Source organism: Trachinotus anak, unplaced genomic scaffold (assembly GCF_046630095.1).
Source record: "Trachinotus anak isolate AG129_WGS33_773 ecotype Australia unplaced genomic scaffold, CSIRO_AGI_Tana_v1 ptg000022l, whole genome shotgun sequence".
NCBI classification, from domain to species: Eukaryota; Metazoa; Chordata; class Actinopteri; order Carangiformes; family Carangidae; genus Trachinotus; species Trachinotus anak.
Window position 1 is genome coordinate 1,102,501 of NW_027273873.1, and position 18,562 is coordinate 1,121,062.

At 39.5% G+C, this 18,562-nt stretch overlaps 2 protein-coding genes across 3 annotated transcripts in view; both read left to right on the forward strand.

The window, feature by feature from the left end:
* Window positions 1-4,829, forward strand: part of LOC139606538 (macrophage mannose receptor 1-like) — a 10,605-nt gene extending 5,776 nt beyond the window's left edge. Inside the window, exons 5-8 of the mRNA XM_071458777.1 lie at window positions 760-979; window positions 2,356-2,703; window positions 3,348-3,448; window positions 4,210-4,829. Of these exons, the coding sequence (XP_071314878.1) occupies window positions 760-979; window positions 2,356-2,703; window positions 3,348-3,448; window positions 4,210-4,344 (804 nt within the window). The 3' untranslated portion in view covers window positions 4,345-4,829. The remainder of the gene's footprint in view (window positions 1-759; window positions 980-2,355; window positions 2,704-3,347; window positions 3,449-4,209) is intronic.
* Window positions 4,830-5,617: 788 nt separating this feature from the next.
* Window positions 5,618-18,500, forward strand: ccdc135 (coiled-coil domain containing 135). Of its 2 annotated transcripts, none has more exons than XM_071458754.1 (18): window positions 5,618-5,770; window positions 6,577-6,722; window positions 7,210-7,378; window positions 7,531-7,656; window positions 8,536-8,730; window positions 9,039-9,182; window positions 9,714-9,932; window positions 10,040-10,177; window positions 10,978-11,047; window positions 11,294-11,422; window positions 11,582-11,710; window positions 12,228-12,448; window positions 13,095-13,307; window positions 13,455-13,565; window positions 13,989-14,099; window positions 14,486-14,680; window positions 16,279-16,418; window positions 16,638-18,500. In XM_071458754.1, exons 2-18 carry the CDS (start codon window positions 6,589-6,591, stop codon window positions 16,723-16,725), a joined length of 2,532 nt encoding a protein of 843 aa, XP_071314855.1. In that variant the 5' UTR covers window positions 5,618-5,770; window positions 6,577-6,588; the 3' UTR covers window positions 16,726-18,500. The 2 variants fall into 2 exon arrangements, with proteins under 2 accessions (XP_071314855.1, XP_071314856.1); XM_071458755.1 differs by having other exon boundaries at window positions 11,582-11,686.
* The last annotated feature ends 62 nt before the right edge of the window (window positions 18,501-18,562 follow it).

Genomic DNA, 18,562 nt, shown 5'->3' on the forward strand with positions numbered 1-18,562 from the left:
CTCATATCAGCACAAGTTTCAGTGATTATTACTAAACACACTGACCACTGAATAAATGCAGGACTACTACATCACTGCTAATTACTTCACCATAACTGCTTTACACTTCAGCTGTTTGACAGCTGTGGATTTACTGTGTCGTAGACGATAAAACTTTACTAGAAACAAATGTTGTGGTCGAGACAGAACAGCACAGTTACAATCCTCATTTTGTCCTGTATGAAAACAGTATTGAGTGTAGTGTAAAGTCTGAGTCTAAACTTTACTATATGTATGTAAAATAACACAGCATAGTATAAATACAATGAGAACTACAATTACCACCTCATGGTTGTACGCTTCCGCCATTGAGACCAGTGTCAGGTTACATTCCTGTTTATCCAGAGTCATATCAAATATTAACCATTTGTATGAAATTTTGTCATAATTGCTGAGTGAAGTTCTGGGTTATGAATAAAAAGGTGTTTTGTGAGGTTACACTCACTTTGACCTTTGACAACCAAAATCTAATCAGTTCATCTGGACTTCAAGTGACTGTTGTGGAATTTGAAGGGATTCCCTTGAGGAGTTCCCAAGATACTGTGTTCACAAGGCCGAGGTCATGTTTTAGGTCAAATTTGAAGAAATTCCCTCAAGGTGTTACTGAGATATCGCGATTGATTTAAAAATGTGACAGATTAAAATTTAGTGATGAACACAAAATGTACAAATAGAAATCATATTGTAAAAATTTAAACTGATGACAAGCAGTTTTTCCAGCGAGCCTGGATAGGACTGTACGATGATGAGAACAGCTGGAGGTGGTCGCTGTCAGATGGAAGTTTCTACACACAGGGGGAGACTGAGTTCAGAAACTGGGCCTCCATAGAACCAAACAATAACGGTGGTAGAGAACACTGTGGCGTAATAAATAATGATGGAACGTGGAACGATTTCGTCTGTGGAGGGGCCATACCTGCAGTCTGCGCTGATGTCACAGGTGAGGATTTTAACTGGTTAAATTACACCATACAACAAAGCAGTTTAGTTTATTTACCTCTCCTCCTTTCTGCTTCTTTTCATCTCCATGCTTTCCTTACTTGGGCTTATATTTCAATCAATCAAAATTTATTTGTACGGCACCTTTTCATAGGTTGATGCAATTCAATCTGCTTTACAGATGACCAAAAATTTGACAGTACAAATATTAAAGGTCTTTTCTTTTCCTGTTTTATAATAAAAAAAGACATGGAAATATCACTTTATACAATAATTGACCTTTAACAGTAACACTAACACACACAAGAAATAAAAATGATAAACAGAAATAATTGGTAGAAATGGTCAGTTAGTACGAAGCCGTGTTACCAATGACTTCTCTCCCTCCCTCCTGCTCTCTCTGCTCAGTGTGTCTTATGTTTCGTTTTTCCTCTGCCTGCTTTGGTAATAATGATGACAGTTGTTGTTCACATGGTTTCAACTTGTCTGTTTACCCTGATTACATCCCCTTAAATGACTGTCAAAAGGCATGTTTTATATGAAGGTGGACTGTTTGATACACACATGCCTCCTAATGAGTAGAACTTAAAGCTCCATATTTTACTCTTCTTCTGTGTTTTATCTGAAGTGTTGATCTCCATCAGAAGATATATTTGTGGTTTTAAGAACCAAAAACCATCTCAGTGTAGTTTAACATCTCCTCTCTCAGGCTTCTCTCAGGTCAGTCAGCCAATCAGAAGAGAGGCTCAGATCCTCTCTCCTGATTGGCTGACTGTTTTCTGAGTTATTGAATAAAAATGAATAAAACTATAGCAGATTTCAGGAAAACAGTCAGAGAAACCAAATGGTGGGTCCAGTTGGGCGGGGCTTGGGGCGTGGCTGAGCGTGATGACTTTGTTGTGACATCACAAAGTTCCAGAAGTCCTGACGGCTGGTTTTAAGGCTCAGTGTCTGAATACAGGCTGTGTGCATTTCTCTGTGGACTGAGGCTTTGATACTGTCACAGTATTTATTTGATGTATAATCTATTTATTTGGAGTATATTTTAAGGACATTTTGAAACCTGTGAAACCAGACTGTTAGGAAAGACTCAACATGTATTGAGATAACCCTTAAGATGTCTTTAATTACAATTACAAATCAATTCATTCAGTGAATTTAAAATGGTATGAATGCTGTCATTCATTTATACTCCCTCACTTTTTTAAAACTACTATAAACTTTTGTGTTATATATTTTGTGTTATGTATTTATATTGATATAGATTTTAAAAGTGCTATATAAATAAAACTTTAATTACTTTATTTTCATAGATGTGACATGAATGGCAAACCTTATGTTATCACTGCACAGCACTTTACTGTGGTCTGTTTTCAGGGTTGGGTAAGACAGAATATGTTTTCATCAACAAAAACATGAATTGGACTGAAGCCCAGAGCTACTGCAGAGCACACCACACAGACCTGGTCAGTGTGAGAAACTCTCTGGAAAACGAGAAGGTAACAAAGTTGGTTACTTCTTCCACCCGAGTCTGGATCGGCCTTTACAGAGACTCCTGGAAGTGGTTGGATGGAAATAACTCCTCATTTAGGTTCTGGAAAGTGGCAAACAACGAACCAAATAACAAATATTGGAGAGAGAGATGTGTGTCAGCTGATTTTAATAAATACGGAGAGTGGGAGGACTGGAACTGTGACCTCACCAGAGCATTTATTTGCCACAGTGGTAAGCCATGACTCTGTCAGCCTTTAAATGTAGTTTCAGATTTATTTCACCTTCAGATGCATTGAAACACGCTCACAGCGACAATGCTAACATGCTCATTTTTAGCTTTTAAATGTTTATCAAGTTCACCACGTTAAATGTTAACATGCATTTCATCAACACAAAGTCCAGCTGAGGCTGATGGGAATGTCTGTAGTTTTGCTGGTATTTGGTCATAAGTATAAGTAGAACATTTTACCTCATGGTGGTGGCAGATGAAAAGTTATTGCAATTCATCCTGATGGAAACATGAACGCCTGAACCAGATTTCATCTATATTAGTCTGGAAAATATTTGGCTGACTGACGCACCAGCATTACCATCTCTGAGCCGTGCAGCTAGAATGGCTAAAAACTGCCCGGAAAGAACAAACGAGGAGAAAAATAACATCCATGAATATCAAGTCATGGGTTTAAAGAGTTTTAACATCCATACTGTTGATAATGTTCATGAAGCTGGGTTTGTGTTGATGGAGTGCTGATTTCAATGATGCTGCAGCTGATGGAAAATTCCTCTGTCATTATTCATGCTGTGATATCGGTAAGAATGCTGCTATTAACCAACTAGAAACTGTGTAACTGATGAAGCTTATTTGTTTTTCAAAGAACCAACTGTTTCCAAGAAACTGGTGAAAGTGAAGCTGATGACAAGAAGCTCCTCTCTGGATCTGAATCACCCCACTGTGATGGAAGACATCTTGAAGCAGGTAAAAATACTTGACTGTATATATACACGTCATTACATATTATTATTTTTATAATGTATATAAGTTAGCTTTTTATTGGGTTTTCATGTTTGCAAACAACAATAGTAAATATACAATACAATACAAAACAAATACTGTCATGTATTTGTGGATGTGTATATCCATTATCTTTCCCAGTTATTCCATATTTAAACAGTTACATTTCTTGTTCAACATCATGATAAAAAAAAGTCACGTCAGAAACACTTCCTTTAACTCGTAGCAGGTAGGTCATTTTTTCTATTGAAAAAGTGAGTCCTTCAGAGTTCATCAGCACTAAAAAGTGTTTGGTTTCTCCAGATTGACCTGCAGGAGTTTCTGAAGAAAGCTGTTATGTGTTTTGCTTCCACAGAGGAAGTAAATTCATGAGGTCACAGTGTCTTTACTGCAAGAATGAACCAGGGAGAAAATCTGTCAAAGAGCCTTAACAGGAGAGAGTGTCCCATACTGTTCTACTCTTAAAATTTATAATATTGGGCTCTGTCATCACCTCTTTAATAAAACAGTCCTGTTTCTGAAATTGTGGTTTCTCAGCCCATGAAACATTTCCTGTGTTTGAGCAGTGATATATTTCTCTTAACTTAAATGTCCTATATGCAGTGTGAACATTGACATGACATCATTAAGAAAAGCAGACCTGTGTCAAACAGCAAAACAGATGTAGTTAAATATGTGTTTTTGAGTGATATTTGGAAAAATAAATGTGTTCATATGTGTCTTAGCTCAAACAGAGGCTGAAGGACAAGGGAGTGAACAGAGACATCAAACTGAGCTGGAAGAAGCAGTCAGACGGAAAGATCTTCCACAAGGAAAAGGAGACAAAGGAGAACATCATTTCAAAAAGAGATGATCTTTAATGCCTGAATTATGTCAGAGATCTTTTCTTTTTCCTTTAAAAGAGTGAAGCACATACATCTCTGACATCTTCAGATGCACACAGCCGACATAATGGAGAGCATTTGGGCTAAATGCTAATATCAACATGCTAACATTCTTGCAATGGAAATGCTAAATGCAATTTACAAGTTAATTAATCTGTCAATACAAACAATAATATGTATAAAAATATAATTGTATCACTGCAAAGGGTCTGTTCTGCATAATGAGTCATTTAACCTTTGAACCTTTTTCTGATAAAAACTAATGTGATTTGTAGTTTTATTTGTAATGAAATGTTTTTATGTAATGATACTTTTCCCCACCTTATCTGTTCAAGTGTTGTTCTTTATTAAAGTGATATTGTGTACATATTCTGTTATTAATTATCTATATTTCAATAGATAAATATTCAAGTGATAAATCACAAAAATATTCCATGGAAATAAATGCTCTATAACCTTTAGTTAATGTGTTCCTCTGTTTACACCCACTGTCTGCTGTAAACCATGTTCAAACCTCACCTGAGATTCAGTAGCAGAGTCAATGCAATTCTCAAACATGAACCGACACACAAACCATCTAAAAAAGCTTTATGTGTATTTATTTGTTTAATCAACAACTTGGAGCCAAACATTTCAGTTTAACATACTGTATCAGCTCACCTGAGAGGCTCTGTGCAGCTGAAGCTGATGCTGAAAGCATTTCACTAATATTATGCAAATGTATAATATGTATAATAGTTTGAATGAAATGTTATTAATAAATGGACAAAGTACTACTATGCAAAATATAAGGCCATGTAGCATTTAGAATAGGTGACTTTAGAATACTGTGATCCACGTGGTCATGTGATATGGAAGTTATTAGCCAAAAAAATTATTTTCTGTAAAAAAAGTATACTTTTAAAATAGATATGCATTAATAACTATATATATATATATATATATATAAAATTAGAAAATAGTTGTACTAATTTCTGGTATTGATTTGGAGTCACTGTGTCTCATTATACACTAAGCACAAAAAGTAAGGAAATTTGTGTTTGTGTTTGATTCCTTTGTTGTAACAATGCTTCTTGGCAATAAATCTTACACTGCCTGTTTATTTCCCTTTTAAATGTTGCCACATTTGTAAGGAACACGTATTCGTGGGATGAGCAGCAGAGCTGAGTATGTGGGTTGTGACCATGAAAGATTTCGGACACGCTCGGACAAGCCTGATTGTAAAGTTTACGCCCGGTTGGAGAGTACGTGAAGGCAACGTAGCGTGACGCGGTGACGTTTGGCCGTTACCATGGACACGGAGTGAAAACGCTCACAGTTTTTCGTGATTCCACAGGAATTAACGAAGATTCACGGTGATTTCACGGATTCTCCAACGAAACGCGTGAATTCCAGAGACTGGGTGAGTCCATCTTTGTGATGTTCCCCGGCCCCGTCAGTCCAGACGCTCATTTATACCTGATTATAATTTATTTGTATTTTGGCTAATTAGCCAGCTAGCTACTGGCTACAGGGGAACCAATAGGAAATCAGAGCAGCTAGGAGCGATTTAGAAATAAATTATATCCTATTTGGCCTACTTTAAAAAGAATTATTGCGTATAATAATACTATTACCAATAATGCTGTTTATTTATGGAGCACTTATCTCCAGACCGAAAATGGGAACTGTCAGGGCAGCGGAACTGCAGCAAAGCTACTAGGGAGAACTCCAGTTAGCAAAAAGGTCACATGGCAGCAAAAATGCCAGTTAACAGAGTTTACTGTTCACAGTTTATTGAGTTGTTCACAGGTCATAACATAAGCCAAAAAACTAAAATACCCCAGTACTCATAGGAAAGTGTTGGAATGACAGTTTTAGATTTGATGATGATTTCCATGATGATGATGTTGCTGTCTGAACAGTGAGCAATGCCACCCTTGGTCTTTGCACATGCACTACACAGAGGTGTGTGATGGTGACTGCCCAATGAATGCGTAGCCTGAGCTGCCCTCACAGTGGTCAGGTGATCTTCTATAGTTGTGGCTTTCAGCTCATGTATTTGGTGTCTGTTACCATTTTACTAAATTCTCTGTAGGGAAGAAGAAAGTTATGATTCATCATGAGCAGCTGGTCAGATTCACTTCATCCAGCCTGCAAACATCTAACATCTTCCTGACTGATTGCTCTGTGTGTATAAACCTAACATGCATATAAACACATTTTCAGCTGTTATAAAAGATGGAGACTGTGCTGGAGTCAGATGGAGAGGAGCAACTGAGAAGTGGAGTCACACAGGAGGAGGAGGAGGAGGATGACCGAGAGTTGGAGGAGGCCCTCAGTAACATCCATGTCTCAGCACCTCAGCAGCCTTTGTGAGCATCCACACACACACACACACACACACACACACACACACACACACACACACACACTCACACACACTGAAGGAGGCCAGGAGCTAACAGGGTGTGAAAAGTTAGTAATTTGTTTCCTCATTACATCACATTTGAGAAGCTGGAACCAAAATTTTCAGCCGTTTTGCTTAAAAAGATACTGAAACAATGAACTGATTATCCAGTTTACTGCAAATTAACTTTCCGATGATCCATCATTAATCAACCTGTGGTTCCAACTCTAGTATTGAAAGAACTATCTAATTGAACATTATTTCCATCTGACCTCTTTGACATACTGATTTTTTTACAGGCCAGTTGTGAACAGCTGGTGTATAAAAAAAACCTTAGTGACAATAAATATGTCAGATTTTTTTGCATCTAATTTTACCTCAGGGTGTATGATGATGGCATAAGACCACATGAACATGATAATTCACTGTCTTCACCTGCTGTGCTTCACCAGCCTGAGCTTGGATGACGCATATGACTCGTATCCTGAGCCCTACAGGATTAACTGTCCTGATGAGATTCGACTGTTGTCCATTGCCGACAACTTCCAGCGTCAGTATTCACACTTGTATCCTGACCGCAAACCGCTGCTGCTCTGCCCTGTCAATGAATGTGGTGTTAAGGTAATGCTAAAGCTCCACCTGAACCTCCTGGACATGTTTTTGTATCACCTTTTCTTTTTTCTCTCTTAGGGAGAAAAATGTCACTTACCCTCTAGACTTAACACATATTTCCATCCCTGTATAATACTGGTGTTTATTTTTCTCATATTTAGAAGTTTGTGTCCACGACTCTTCGGCCCACACCAACAATCTACCCAGAGCTGTTCACCTGGGAGGGCAGTGCCTCCTTTGTGGCCAACTTCCTGTCTCTGGACCCTTTGGAGCAACCTGTCGACCTGGTGTGGAAGGAAACATGAGCAAACATGAAATCATTTTTTCAGTATTTGTTAAAATAGCACACAACCTCTGCTAAGTAGTTCCTTTCATCATGACACATTTATGTCACGCTGGAGTTACTGTAACTACCAGTTTCTCATTCATAATTATTGTTCACATGAACACTGGCAAAGCTGGAAAGTAGATGACTTCCTGCTAAACAATAGCAATATAAATCTGGCCTATACTTGGGCCACATGCTTGTGTTTCTTCAACGGCTCAAATCTGGCCCATATACAGCATGGTTGTCAGATGCTACACACATCCACATCTGGACCAAAATCTGAATCAGAATCAGGTTTATTGCCAAATAGGTTTTCACATATGAAGAATTTGCTTTGCTGTTTTGGTGCATAACAATAAACTTATTGTAAGACGAAAAAATATAAAGAAAAATAGAACAAAACAAGTTCTGCAGGTCAGATAGTTAAAATATACATAGAAAGAATAAAAATATGAAAAATATTATAAAAAATCAAAATATCTGGAAATCTTCAGGCTTAATGTGTCAAAACATTTATGATTTTATTTTTATTATAACAACAGACAAGACTTTGTCAGGGATAGAATGACAAAGTCCTGGGGCACAAAACACCTCAAGTTAAAATTTTCCTTAATGTCCGATTTTTTTTCCTTGAAATAAAAACAGTTGCACAAAACACCCTTAAGTCTCGTCCTTAAGGTGTCCTTAAAATATAATCTTCACTGAAGAGTATATCCTTATCTTAGTGCTAAGATAAGGATATACTCTTCAGTCTTTCTGGACTTCCTTGAAGCTGCACACATGCACCTTCTCACAGTGTGTGTGACTGATAGTGAAGGTGTGTGTTTTGCTGTCCCAGCCCAGGTACCTGTTCTCCCCCACCTCAGTGCTGGAGACTCAGAGAGCCACATGTTTCGAATATGCCACCCTGCTGTGCAGCCTGCTGCTTGGTGCCGACTACGACGCCTACTGTGTCAGCGGCTACGCAGTCAAAGAGATGTGTCTGCTCGACCAGAGCCTGGAGGACTGCCCTCTGCTGGACACCAAGGTCGAGGTAAGTGCTGCTCTGCAGGTCACTGGAAACCAGTGTGTGCATTTCTCTGTGGACTGAGGGTTTGATACTTTCACAGTATTAATATAGAACCTAGACCTGCTTTATAATCACAAACACATGAACATCTACCTTCAGACTATATGTATCTAAGTATAGGCATTGAATATAGGAATATGTGAATATGAACTTGTAATGGAGTAGTTTTACATCATTGTATTATTGTTGCTAATTAGGTAAAGGACATGAGACCCCTCCTGCAATATAAATGTGTCTGCTTGGTTGTGTGTGCTTTGTGTTTATACTTGCAGAGTGTGGTCTCAGAACAGGAGTCACAGGAGAACAAATACACAGTGAAACCTCTGAAGGAGCTGAAGAGTCACTTTCTGATGCAGCAAGAGAAGAAGAAACAGGAAGCAGAAGCTGCGCTGCTTCAAAAACAAAAACTACAGGAGGTAACGTGACACCAACACAGTTTTCAAAAGTGTTTGTTGTTTATATTATTGTTGTTGTTGTTGTTGTTAGTATTATCATCTGATCTATCTTAATCTTGCTTTATTCCAAAAGTCCAACCCAAAGATATTTAATGTATTGTCTTATAAGACAAATAAAAATCAAATCTGGAGAATGTGGAAACAGGATTTTTTTCAGTTCAGTTATCAAAATAGTTACTGATTAATTATGTGTCGATCGACACATAGGTTGACCATTGTATTGATTGACTAATCATTGCAGCTGTAAATACTGTAATAACAGCCCTGTCAGTCAGTGTGAGGCGACACCAGGTTCCAATCCAGTGACACAGCAATGAACTGAACATGATCTTGCACTGATGTGTTCTGATAAATCATCTCAACACACAACTAACACGAGAAAGGTCAGTGAAATAAAGCTTTAATTAGATACTAAATCCTCCTCCTCCCTCTCTCCTCCTGTCTCTACTTCCCCTTCCTTCTACTTCTTCCTCTTCTCCCCCTCATGAACAGGAGAGTGAGCAGCGACCGGCCGACCCCCTGCGAGGACTGCGGGTGCACTGCTGGGTGCTGGTGCTGTCTGGAAGTCGCAGCGTCCAGGAGAACTTCTTCATCGATCCTCTGACCGGGATCAGCTACAGCACCACCCACGACAACTTCCTGGGCATCGAGAGCGTTTGGAACAACCTCAATTACTATGTCAACATGCAGGACTGCAGGAACGGCTGCAGCGTGAGTCATGACAACTGCAGATGTAATATACTGTGAGAGTGACTATCAAAGACAATAGATGTCTTCTGTGTGTGTGTGTGTGTGTGTGTGTGTGTGTGTGTGTGTAGGATATGGTGTATGACCTGGAAGATTTAAATATGTGGGAGCCAGTCTTGTTCGGTGCAACCAGCAAAAAGCAGCTGATTCTCGACGTCTTAAAGGAAAAGGAGACTAAGATGATGAGCAAAATTAACAAAGATGAAGAGGTGTGTATGTGTGTTTCTCTGTGTGTGTATGTTCATGCTTCACCTCATGTAGCAGCTGTGATATTTCTCTTATTGTCAACATGTGGACTAACACATTGTCCTTTTCCCAGATTTGTCCCTCCTCTAAACAATAACTTCCCCTTTGTACTTTTCACCTGTTTGATGCCCATTGAAAATTTGTACATAAGGAACTTAAATAAAAAAAAAGGAAAAAAGTTTTTGAAAATGATTTTTTAAATAATGATGCTGTACCTGCCAAAGATTCGTCTTGCAGAACTGATTAAGCTGTATATTCAGGATAACTCAGATGTCATAATGCTAATTACTCTTCTGGTGATACAGCATCAGCACTTTCTGGCAGCTTGTTTTGTCAGAGACATTTTTCTGTTTTTGTTGTCAGAGTTGAAAAAAAAAAAACAAGATAATCACATTGGAAGAAACACTCCAGTTCTGCGGTTTGCAAAAATCTTTTTTTTTCATTTTTCTCTGTTGAATTGATATATCAAGAAAGTTAGTCTGCTGGCATTGAAGTAATGGTAAATCTTTCAAAATAAAAGCCAAGAGGATGAATGGCCATTCTACAAAATGTAATGTTATGCAAGCACCTGACCGCATTTCTTCATTCAACAAGGAAAATTGAAAAAAAAAGAAATTTGCAAACACATGAATTGGACTGTTTCTTCCAATTTGATGTTCTTGTTTTTCATTTTTTAATTTCTGACAACAAAAATGGAAATTTTGATCTGTTTTTACGTTATTTTAATTTTGTTTAAAACAAAAACAAACTACCTGTTTCGAAGGTGGAGGAGGAACCCCGGGTTTTTGAGATGCCGAGATCTTGGGTTAATTACATCACCATCTCAAAAAAAGGTACAGAAACTCGAAAGTTATTGTTCATTTGTCATCTATAAATGAGAAACTGACAAAACATTAAAGCTTCAAGACACAAACATAAAACACCTTAATACAGCAGAACTTCTGATAAAGTGTAGAACGCAGAGTAAAATATAAACATAGGTCAGTATCCTGCTGTAGTCGTACACTTCTGTCTTCTCAATCCCAAACACATGATGCCGTGAAACCTCCTCGAGCTGCTGCCTCTCCTTTCTTACACAGACCTGGAGACCCGCTGGCCGGGAGGACAGAAGGTGACCCGCTACAGGAAAGCAAAGCTGGAGAGGTTTGCTCCGCACCTGGGGCCAGACGGCCTGGTCACACGGCTGGTGACATACAAAGACCTGGACTGTGAGTGTCCAATAGAACATTTTTACCATAGTCCCTTCAGATCTAAAAAGTCTTTAGGATGGTTGGTTCAAGTACAGCGTATATCTGAATGTCTGTTTTTTAGGTCTATGTAACCAGAATAGGTTTGTCTGTGGCTTAATGTGTGTGTGTGTGTTGAAGGCACTGAGGTCACCATGGTGAAGGAGTGGTATCAACACAGGAAAGACCACTTGGAAGAGAGGGAGGTCAACAAGGTCGACAACTTCACCACAGAACGCTTCAAACGTGGGCGGCGTTTCCTCCTTTTATGTAAATCTGATTTCTGCTGCTGCTCAGTTAAAACCACACATCACCACTGACACACTTTAACTGCTGCACTGAGCCATTGACCCGACTGTGTCCAGAAACATTTAAAAAACTAAATCTGACCGATCATCCAGACTACCTGTGCAGGAGGGCAGAGGTGAATTCTGTCACAGAGCTCTAGTAACAAGAGGTCAGTCAGCCAATCAGAAGAGAGGATCTGAGCCTCTCTTCTGATTGGCCGACTGTTTTCTGAGTGATTGAATAAAAATATAGCAGATTGCAGGTAAACACTGAAAGGTTGTTGTGACATCACAAAGTTCCAGAAGTCCTGACGGCTGGTTTTAAGGCTCAGTTTCTGAATACAGGCTGTGTGCATTTCTCTGTGGACTGAGGCTTTGATACTTTCACAGTATTAATATAGAATATTTAATGGGGACCTTAAATCTCAAACACTATTGAAGAGATTCCCTCAGTGTTGAGTCTCCTGTCTCCTGAATGATGGTATATTTGTTTTGCTCAGTTCACAGGTTCCAGTCCCTGAGTGCAGACGCTGTGCATGAGATGGAGTTCAGCAGTACTCGTGTGGACAACCTGGTGCGGAGGGTGGCGTCGCCAGGGGAAATGACAGAGAACTTCAAGGGCCGGGCCGATTTCCTCTACTACAGGCACGTCGTCTTCGATCGACAAGTCCAGTTTTTAGAACCATGTGTGTACCCTGACCTGCGCAGTCCACTGCTACAGGTAAAAATATGTAAACAAGAAACACTGATTAGCAAATAGACATAAAAAAACCCTGTCGCGGCTCCGCACTGTATTTGTTTAATGTTCTTTCTTTAGATGTTGCATATTTTATATTGTCAACAACAAAACAACACTGTCTGACTTCCCTCTGTCTGTGGCGCTCCGCTCCAAAGACCTTTGTTGGTTCCAACTGAAAATGTAAAACAATCTCATAAATATATAGTTAGTATAAAAATATAGTTTTATTGAAAAAAAAAGTCTTGGTTCCTAAAACAGCTGCTCAGTGTAGTTTTAATCAAACAAATAGGAGGAAATAGTTGGTGTGTGTGTAAAACTGACTCAAAATAAGCCGTAAAATAATAAGTGTGTGTGTGTGTTGATGGTGATGAGCAGCCAGTGGAATTTTTATTATTATTATTATTCCTTTAATTTACAAGGAAGTCCTGTTGAGATAAAACAAGAGAGACTTGGCCAAGATGGCAGCCACATGTTAAACTACAGCATAAAGCATAAGATACCACATATATGACGTGACAGCAATCTGAGCTCAACAAAACCATGATGGAGATTTTTCAGAGAGGATGAGATCTGATATGTGTGTGTGTGTGTGTGTGTGTGTGTGTGTGCGCGTGCATGCAAACAAAAGGTTGTGGAGCGTTTCCACAGAGACAGATCCAAACAAGCCAATGAAGACGTGGCCGAGCGAGTGTTCCTACCGAATCAGAGACAGATCGAGTTGACCTATCACTTAGAGGATCACAGATTCATCCCTTCAAAGAGGAGCTTCATCAAACCACGACAGTCAACGGAACGAAAGAAGGCCGAGGACTTCACACCTGACTTGGTGACCAGCTTCCAGGTACAGACAACAAGTGCACAACATGATACACAGAGTAGATTTCTCTGAGCTAAATCTGTGATCATCAACTTCAATAATAATATCATTTGTGTCTGTGCACATCTGGTTGTGTGTGTGTGTGTGTGTGTGTTGGGCGGGGGGGTTCAGGTGGATCCCTCTGAGAAGCCTCTGACGACCCTGATTCTGCAGGCGATGATGAGGGGCCTGATGAAGGATGAGGAGAAAATGACTTCTGAGGTCACAGCGTCTAAGAAAGAGGTGACGATGTTTAGAGCAGGACTCAGATAAAGATCCTGTGGTGTAATTTCCTTTCAAACATTCAAATCAGATGCAAATAGGAGGCAAACACTTTCCTGTTTGTATTTATACATGTTCCCTCAGCTATAATATTGTTCCTATTGGCCAATGATATTTCATACAAACACTCCAGTGTGCCTCAGAAGATGTGTGTCCACCTCTGTCTCTGTTTTGCCATCATCTTGGATCTAGTCTGAACTAACTTCGCTGTGGAGGAGCTGGGGGCCAGGCTGAACCTGTGCCTTGTCCCCAGACATGTAGCTTCACACAGATTAAAACTAACAGTGCATTTAGGCAGCTGACAAAGTGATAGATTTTACCATACATGAGTTTAGTTTGTAAGTTAGTTTTTGTTTCTTTGACCTCAAACTTCTGTGTGAGTAGGTGAGAGACATCCTGGCCTGCAGAGAGCAGGAGGAGAGAAGCATTCAGCTTTTCCTCTGCCCATGGACCACAGCAGGAGCTGCCAGGGCTCGCAGCCGCAGACGGCAAATGGTGAGGCACATTATGTAAAAAACAGTTACAGTTAAAAACTGCCTACCCTGCCTTATGTTACCGATGTATCTATTTACCTTCCCACTGAATAATTCCTTCATATAAAATTCATTTAATTATCCAACTATATTCACACATAATTATTATTTATTAAAACAGGAGTTTTCCTCCTTCATTCAACAAAAAAAAACATTGTGCACGCCAAACAACCCTTAACCATAACCATAAAACCATGGTGGCCAATCACAAGAGGATCAGATCAAAAGTTGTTACTGGTTCCAGTGGGCGAACAACAATGACATCATAAGACAAAAACTCAGTTTTCCCTGAAAAAAAAAAAAAAAAAGAAGAAGAAAAGCCAGACACTCCTTTCCCTGCTTTTGCAGGAGCATCTGGCTCTGGAGGAGCAGAGGTGGCTGCAGGAGAAGGAGATGGACATCCTGGTTCCCTTCCTGATCCGGCTGGACAACACAGAGACTCTGAGCACCGAGGACGCCAAGCAGCTCCACCAGGACTGTCTGACCGAGTTTAAACACAGACTGGTGGAGCAAGCCAATCTCATTCAGGAACGCTATGAAAAGGTAGAGCACAAGTTCACTCATGAGGTAGATCACAGCGCTTTTTCCACTGCTGGAACTTCACGAGATGTGATGTAAGACCCAGTGTCACATTTCACGTCTTCTCCCACTGTTCTCCTGGAAGTCTGGGCTCTGAGCAGTGAACGTAGTGACCAGCAGTGCAGTCAGTGATGATTAGTGAAGTGGGTGTGTCTTTTACTTAGGTTTTTTACATTTATTTGTCAGTAACCATTTAACAAAAACATTAATTTTAATGCAAAGAGGAAAGCTGTATTGTTCCAGATTTAACTAAAATCCATCTGCAGTCCCTGACAGGTAGACACTCACACTAATATAACTAATGCAATGTAGTTAATAATGAATATAGCACAGTATAATGCAACACATATAAAAAACATCAGATTCTGTGCCTGTGAGAAATATAATGTTGACAGGTCTAATTTCTTAAAATCCAAAACCAAAAAACAAGGACATCATCACAACATGGTCAACTACAGCAAACAAAGTCATCACCAGTTTACTTCTGCAGCTGTACGGAGCAGGACAACTTCTCCTTTAAAGGTCCACACAGTCTAAAGGTGGATGTCCATGTGTTTGTGATTATACAGCAGGTCTAGGTTCTATATTAATACTGTGAAAGTATCAAAGCCTCAGTCCACAGAGAAATGCACACAGCCTGTATTCAGACACTGAGCCTTAAAACCAGCCGTCAGGACTTCTGGAACTTTGTGATGTCACAACAAAGCAGTCACCACCCTCAATCATGCACCAAGCCCCGCCCACCTGGACCCACCATCCAATCCTGCAGGATTTGGTTTCTCTGAGTGTTGAGAGAAGTCTGAGAGAGGAGATGTAAAACTACACTGAGATGGTTTTTGGTTCCACAAATATATCAACACTTCAAATAAAACAGAGGAGAGGAGTAAAATATTGGACGTGTAATAAAGACGAACAGGGGGGGACGCTTGTTGGACAAACTGACATGTCCAGACCTTCATTAGTGTTTGGCAAGAGATCACTCAGAGAGCTGGATTCAGTAGAGAGAAGCAAAAAGACCTGTCAGTTTTCATCCTGCACAGCTGTTCAGTTCAGAAATAAAAAGACCAAACAAGATTATAGAGATATAAAGGATCCCATTATTCATGTGAGGAGCAATCCAAAAAACTACAACTACACTGGTTTGGGTCACCAACCAACTCTTGCAGGCTCCATCAGGGACTGAATTAAATAATATCAGAGCCAGTTGTCGTCACAATATTGCCTTGTCAGTGATGTTTGTCTGAAACACAAACATGCTCTGAATCTTCTTAAAAGTTGAAATTATAGGTTACACACAATTCAAACCACATGGTTTTATATACAATTCTTGGTTGGTTTTACCTGCTGCATCTTGTCTATCTGAGGGCTGAGTATACTGCAGTTTATCAACATGTTTCTAAGGAGACATGCTTTATGCATGTTTAGTGTTTATGTACCCACAGAAAGAACCAACCCTGTGCAGGACAGAGATAGTTTTGTTTATGACATGCACAAATGGGCAGACCAGATGAGAGGATTTAGAGTCACTGACACTCTGCTGTTATCAAACTCTCTGTGTTTAGGAGACACAGGAGCTGCAGAGGAAACAGCAGTGGTACCAGAGGAACCAGCTCAGCATAACGGAGGCAAAGGAGAAGGAGTACCAGGCCTTCTGCTCTGCGAAAACACTGCAGATACACGTCATCAAGAAACGGCTCAGCTTGTACTTTCTCTCTCTCTAGCACACACACACACACACACACACAAAGATCATCAGTATTTTTAACATCGTAACAGTCTAAAGTCATATCATGATGTTTGGTTAGCTGTTACTGCAAAAAAAAAAAAAAATAGAATAGAAAGTTTTTTGTTCCAACACCATAATCATCTGAATGTTGTGTGTACATGACTATTTATGTGAGTTTGTGTGTGTCTGTTCCAGGCACAAGGAGGCAGCTCCTCAGAAGTACTGTGCTCTTGATCTGAAGCTGAGACGAGACCCTCGCCTGGCTCCTCACCTGCTCAGCTGAGGGTGGCTGAACAGTGCCCCTCACAGATGTGTTCACGAGCAGAACAGCAGCAGAGTGCATCAACACCAGACTTCAGCTGAGCTATAAAGTGCATTTGAGATATTTCTGTTTTTCTATTTGTGAACTGGTTCTTATGGAGTCATCTCTACCCTCCTGTCCAGAGCAGCTGGTGGGTGTCTAGATCAGTCTCAAATAATAACGTTTCAAAAGCAGAGAAAGTAACTGAAGCAACACTTATCGCTAATATAACAGAAGACATTTACTGAAGTACAAATCTGAAGAACTTAACCTTTCTTTTCACGCCACTTTCTCCTTCTGCTTCACTGCATTTCAGAGGCAAAGACTGGACTTTTTACTCCACTACAGTTTATTTACCTTTAGCCTCTAAATACTTTACAAAGATTTTGCAAACAAAACATATGAGGAGCTTATAAAATATGAAGCTTTGTTATAAATTAAACTGCCCAGCAGTAAATACAAGTACAGCTCAAACCTTTATTTGATAAATCAAAGGGTCAGTTGACAGAAAATTAAAAGTCAAACATTTAATTCAGCTTTTCACATTTTAGGATTTGCTGCTTTTTCTTTTAAATATTTTATTAATGTTCATATATTTGTCATAATTCAAATGTTTGGACAAAGTATTGTGAAGGGCATTTCTATTTTCAGAATAATCAGCAGATAAATTCATAATGAAAGTAATTATAAGTTGCAGGCCCCACCTCAACCGACTACAACAGTAAAATCCTGCTTTTACATGAATGCATGAGTAGAATAATCTAATGATATATAATAGTTTAGCAGCCACTGAGGTCATACCTCTGCACTGACTACTTTTATTATTTATACTTCAAGTAGATTTTCCTGATACTTATTTTTACTTAAGTAACATTTTCAGTGCAGGACTTGTGATGGAGCATTTCCAAAGTGTGGCCTCAGCGCTTTTACCTAAGTGAAGGATCTTCCGAAGCAACAGCTGGATTTACTTTGGATACTTTTAGTCCAAAGGTGTCTCAGTATCTCAGGTCGCTCCCAAATAGTAGGGTATTTGTAGAGCACATTTCATACACAGTCATTTAAATTAAAAAGGAAATGCAACATAACATATTAAAATGCAACTAAAAGAAACAGAAATCATCAGCTAAAGACAACACAGGGAAATAATTAATGCTTAAGGTTCAGAAGAACCAAAAAGTTTCTAAGCTGGGTTTAAATGCAGTCAAAGTCTGGTCAAGTTTTCTGTCTTCTGGAAATGTGTTTGAGCTGTGAGGTGCAGAGTCACTAAATGCTGCCTCTCCATGTGACTGGATTCTGGGAGCAGTTAGCAGACCACCAGATGACAGTCAGAGATGTATTTTGGACAAGCATGGACAGGTTTTTATAAGTCATGCCTGAACATGAATCCTCTTGGTATGTTTTTAAGGGGGTCGTATGCAGACTGTTAAAGTTTAGCTCTGTGACCACAATGAAGCTTTGTTTGGGGGTTTTAAAGACACATGGTTATAGTCCAGTACCAAGGCATAAACCTTTTCTTTGAAGGACCCTTTGGCCTCTGACCACCACCCTCAGGACAAGTTTTGTTCTGTTGCCCTTTTACTGATGGCCGGGGGGGGGTAATGAACATTCCCGCCTCTAGGTGTCACCAGTGGGGTGTCTGGTGTTGTGTCATTCAGTCTGTTTTCTGGAATCATTTGACTTTTTGTCCCATTTGGTTCTAGAACAATGTGTTTGTTTGTTTTATTGGGTCAAGAAAATAAACATTAAGTGACACATGAGACGGAGGCTGTTGCATGAGGAAGTGCTGCCTAATGAATTACCAATATTTATGGCTGCAGTA